Below are 5,648 nucleotides of genomic sequence, written 5' to 3'. Positions count from 1 at the left end.
TGTATAAGGTAAACATTTACACCAAGTAGGTACACTCCTTAAAACAATCAACCATGGCAGACCAAAAGGGCGATATTTGCACAAGGAGATAGCTCAGAGGGCAGGAATGCATACGAAAGAAAGACACAGGCAATGGGTAACCAGAGGGAGGAAGTGAGAAGAAAGCTGTTACATTATGGGGATTGCAGTTGTGGTAGTTAAGTGTCAACTTGGCTGGGCCTGGTTTTGATTGGCTGGGCAGCTGGATGTACTGTTCCCCATGATAAGACTGGTAATCAACTCCTTGGTGGAATCTATTGTGAGCAGCTGAGTAGCTGCCTTAAGGATATGATCTGCTCCCAATATATAAGGAGAAGCTTTAGGAGTGGTCTAAAGCTTTTGGCACACTTGAATCCTGCATGTAGCCAAGTCATCATCCAGCAGCCTGCCAAGCTGCCTGCTGATCTCAGGACTCTTAATAGATTTGAATCAATAGCCTGCTGTGTGGCTTGGCAATATTGGGCCTGTGCCTTTTTACTTGTTGACCTTGGGTTTGTCAACTTCAGCAGCCAGCAGCTGCCTGTGTGAAGAAAGATTCCGGCCTCAATGGGCCAGGAGTAAGAGGTAAAGCTGAAGCCCAAGGTCAAGTGGCTTTCACTCAGCCCCTGTAGCCTGGCACTTTGAACTTGGACTTCTAGCCTCCAAAACTGTAAGAGAATTAATCCCTGTTTGTTAAAGCCACCCATTTGTGGTATTTTCTCTTAGAGCAGTACTAGGTAACCAAAACAGCATCCAAGGTCATGAAACAAAATATGTATGACCTGTTGTAAGGAAAATAAATTTGCTCTGTGAACTTTCACCTAAATCACAATTTTAAAAAATAAATAAAAATAATCCAATACTCTGGATTATTTTAAAGCAAAAAACAAAACAAACAAACAAACAAAAAACAAAGCAACCGACACCGTCTTCAGTCTGACCTGTGTTGTAGTGTTCGGGAGGCCATCTGACCCACAGCCTGTGATTTCCCCGCACCTCCTTCTACGGAAGCCTCCGCAACTTACTCCCTTTGTCTCACAACCATGTCTACCAATGAGAATGCTAAATCACCAGCTGCCCGGCTTAACAGATTCAAGAACAAGGGGAAAGACAGTACAGAAATAAGGCGGCACCATATAGAAGTTAATATGGAGCTGAGGAAAGCCAAGAAGGATGACCAAATGCTGAAAAGGAGAAACGTAAGCTCTTTTCCTGATAATGCCACTTCTCCACTGCAGGAAAACCACAATAACCAGGCCACTATAAATTGGTCTGTTGATGACACGGTCAAAGGCATAAATAGTAACAATTTGGAAAACCAGCTCCAAGCTACTCAAGCTGCTAGAAAACTGCTTTCCAGGGAAAAACAGCCCCCATAGACAACATAATCCAGGCCGGTTTGATTCCAAAATTTGTGTCCTTCTTGGGAAGAACTGACTGTAGTCCTATTCAGTTTCAGTCTGCTTGGGCACTCACTAACATTGCTTCTGGGACATCGGAACAGACCAAGGCTGTGATTGATGGAGATGCTATACCAGCATTCATTTCTCTGTTGGCATCTCCTCATGCTCACATCAGTGAAGAAGCTGTATGGGCTCTAGGAAACATTACAGGTGATGGTTCACTTTTATGAGACTTGGTTATCAAATATGGTGCATTTGACCCTCTGTTGGCTTTACTTGCAGTTCCTGATATGTCGTCTTTAGCATGTGGTTACTTGCATAATCTTACCTGGACACTTTCAAATCTTTGTCAAAACAAGAATCCTGCACCCCCATTAGATGCTGTTGAGCAAATTCTTCCTACTTTAGTGCATCTCCTGCATCATGACGATCCAGAAGTATTGGCAGATACCTGCTGGGCTATTTCTTATCTCACTGATGGTCCAAATGAACAAATTGAAATGGTTGTGAAAACAGGAGTTGTTCCCCAACTTGTGAAGCTTCTAGGAGCTAATGAACTGCCAATTGTGACTCCTGAACTAAGAGCCATAGGGAATATTGTCACTGGGACAGATGAACAGACTCAAGTTGTAATAGATGCAGGAACACTTGCTGTGCTTCCCAGCCTGCTAACTAAGGCCAAGACTAATATTCAGAAGGAAGCTACATGGACAATGTCGAACATCACAGCAGGCCATCAGGACCAGATACAACAAGTGGTGAATCATGGATTAGTCCCATTCCTTGTTGACAGTCTCTATAAGGCAGACTTTAAGACTCAAAAAGAAGAAATATGGGCTGTGACCAACTTTATGAGTGGCAGAACTGTTGAACAGATTGTATACCTTGTCCATTGTGGCATAATAGAACCATTGATGAACCTTTTAACTGCAAAGGATACCAAAATTATTCTGGTTATTCTGGATGCCATTTTAAATATCTTTCAGGCTGCTGAGAAAATAGGAGAAACTTAGTTTAATGATTGAGGAATGTATAGGCATGGACAAAACTGAAGCTCTGCAAAACCATGAAAACGAGTGTGTGTACAAGGCTTCGTTAAGCTTAATTGAGAAGTATTTCTCTGCAGAGGAAGAAGAAGATCAGAATGTTGTGCCAGAAACTACCTCTGAAGGGTATGCCCTCCAAGTTCCGGATGGCACTCCTGGGACCTTTAACTTTTAAGATTGTACACCTTAGTCCTGAAGTCGTTTGTCATGTACTGTGTTTGGTATAAGTTTGTCTTAGTGTTTTCTCTACTAAGAACTCTTTATAAATGTGATTTGTTACGTAGCCCTTTTTACAACAAAACTATACTTGAACAGTTCCAAACTGTACATACTGTAGGAAGCCTCTCCTGTCACTGGGTTTCTTATTTCTATGTAGAATTTCCTATCTAGCAGTGCCCTGTAAATAAAGATTAAAATCCAAAAAAAAAAAAAAAAAAAAAAGCAACCTTACCAGAAATGTTAAAGGGAATCCTTCGGACAAAGAAACAACAGACAACAACCACAGATTAAGGCACACAACATGACCCAGAAATCAACCCAGATATGTTGCTATTGTTGGGAGCTGTTAGGTAGGTTGTTATTCATAGCAACCCTATGTATAGGGAATGAAACACTGCCAGGGACTGCACCATCCTCACAATTGTTCCCATGCTTGAAACCATCATTGCAGCCACTAAGTCAGTTCATCTGGTTGAAAGCCTTCCCCTTTTTTGCTGACCTTCTACTTTACCAAGCATGATATCCTTCTTCAGGGATTGGTACCTTCTGACAATGAACAAAGTATGAGAGACAAAGGTTGGCCATTCTCTCTTCTACGGAGTATTCCATTTGTACTTCTTCCAAGACAGATTTGTTCATTGTTCTAGCAGTCCATGATATATTCAAAATTCTTCACCAACACAACAACTCAAATACATCAATTCTTCTTCTTTACTCATTGGCCAGCTCTCACATGCATATTAGGCTATTGAAAATACCCTGGCTTGGGTCAGGCACACCTTAGTCATCAAAGTGACATCTTTGCCCCTTAACACTTTAAAAAAATATCTTTTGCAGCATATGTGCCCAATGCAATATATTTTCTCATTTCTTGGCTGCTGCTTTACATGGGCTTTGATTGTAGATTCAAGTAAAGTGAAATCATCGACAATTTCAATCTTTTCTTAATTTATCATGATGTTGCTGAATGGTCCCATTGTGAGGATTTTTGTTTTCTTTATGTTGAGGTGTAATCTATACTGAAGACTGTAGTCTTTGATCTTTGTCAGTAAGTGCTTTAAGTCTTCTTCACTTTCAGCAAGTGAGATTGTGTCATCTGCATATCACAGGTTGGTAATGACATTTCCTCCAATCCTGATGATGCAGTCTTCTTCATATACCCCAACTTCTCCGACTGTTGAATGTGTGGTGAAAGGCCACAAAGCTGATACACACCTTTTCGGATTTTCAACCATGCAGTATCCCCTTGTTCTTTTCGAATGACTGCCTTGTGGTCTATGTACAGGTATTGAATGAGCACAATTAAGTGTTCTGGAATTCTAATTCTTGGCAGTGTTATCCATAATTTGTTGTGATCCACACAGTCAAATGCCTTTGAATAGTTAGGAAAACACAGGAGAACAACTTCTTGGTATTCTCTGCTTTTGGCCGAGATCCATCTGACAGCAACAATGATATCCCTTGTTCCACATCCTTTTCTGAATTTGATTTTAATTTCTTGTAGGTTCTAGTCAATATACTGCTGCAACCATTTTTGAATTATTTTCAGCAGGATTTTATTTGCATGTGATATTAATGATATTGTTCACGAATTTCCACATTCCTTTGGATCACATTTCTTTGGAATGAGCACAAATATGGATCACTTCCAGTTGGCTGGCCAAGTACATGTCTTCCAAATTTCTCGGCATAAATGAGTAAGCACCTCTGGTGCTGCATCCATTTGTTGAAATATCTCAATGAGTGGTGTAGTGGATAAGACATTTGGCTGCTAACCAGATCAGCAGGTCAAACCCACTAGCCACTCCACAGAGGGAAGATGCGGCAATCTACTTCTGTAAAGATTTGCAACCATTGGAAACCCAATGGGGGTCACTCTGATTCAGAAATGGCAGTGAGTTTGTTTGTTTTTTGTTTTTCACCCATTCCTTTAGTGCTGCTTGCACTTTCTCCTTTAATACCATTGGTTCTTGATTATATGCTACCTTCTGAAATGGGTGAACATCAACAATTATTTTTGTTACAGTGACTCTGTATTCCTTCCATCTTCCTTTGATTCTTCCGGCATTTTTCAATATTTTGACCATAGAATCCTTCAATATTGCAATTCTGAGCTTGATTTTTTTTTTCAGGTCTTCCAACTTAAGATATGCTTAAGATATTCTTCCCCTTTGATTTTCTAACTCCAGGTCCTTGCACACTTAATACTTTACTTTGTACTCTCGATCTGCAATTTGAAATCTTCCGTTCAGCTCTTTCTTCCATTCACTTTAGCTACTCTCTTTTAAAAAGAAAGTTTCAGAGTCTCTGCTGATATCCATATAGCCCTTTCCTGTCTTTTTAATGATCTTTTATTTTCTTCATGAATGATATCCTTGATGTCATCCCACAACCCATCTGGTCTTTAGTCATTGATGTCCAATGCATCAAATCTTTTTTTCAGAGGGCTTCTAAATTCAGGTGGGATGTACACAAGTCCATATTTTGGCTCTTATGGACTTGTTTTAATTTTCTTCAGCTTCAACTTAAAGGTGCATATGAACAATTGATGGTCTATTTCCCAGTCAGCCACTGGCCTTGTTCTGACTGATGATATTGAGCTTCTCCATCTCTCTTTCCACAGATGTAGCCAATTTGAATCTTATGTATACCATCTGGTGAATCACGGTTTATGTTGTTGAAAGAAGGTATTTGCAAGGAATAACTCTTTGGTCTTTTGATCTCCTTCATCATTTCTATCATCAAGGCCATATTTTCTGACTACTGATGCTGCTTCCTTGTTTCCAACTTTTGAATCCCAATCATCAATAATTATCAATACATCTTAATTGCATGTTTGGTCAATTTCAGACTGCAGCAGTTTTTAAAATCATCATCTTTTTCATCTTTCACCCAATAGTGGATCATGCATATGACTGCTAACCAGAAGGCTGGTGGTTCAAACCCACCAGCCACTCCTCAG

General features: G+C 40.1%; 1 protein-coding gene across 1 annotated transcript; it reads left to right on the top strand.

Moving 5' to 3' along the window:
• Positions 1-1,061: 1,061 nt before the first annotated feature.
• Positions 1,062-2,642, top strand: LOC103207589 (importin subunit alpha-1-like). The gene is given in 3 exon segments (XM_042782583.1): positions 1,062-1,392; positions 1,395-2,430; positions 2,432-2,642. Coding segments are annotated over 3 exon segments (1,578 nt in total).
• The last annotated feature ends 3,006 nt before the right edge of the window (positions 2,643-5,648 follow it).

Source organism: Orycteropus afer, unplaced genomic scaffold (genome assembly GCF_000298275.1).
Source record: "Orycteropus afer afer isolate SDZICR_OR568_19922 unplaced genomic scaffold, OryAfe1.0 scaffold00379, whole genome shotgun sequence".
In the NCBI taxonomy this organism is placed as follows: domain Eukaryota; kingdom Metazoa; phylum Chordata; class Mammalia; order Tubulidentata; family Orycteropodidae; genus Orycteropus; species Orycteropus afer.
This window is presented reverse-complemented; position numbering and strand designations above follow the sequence as displayed.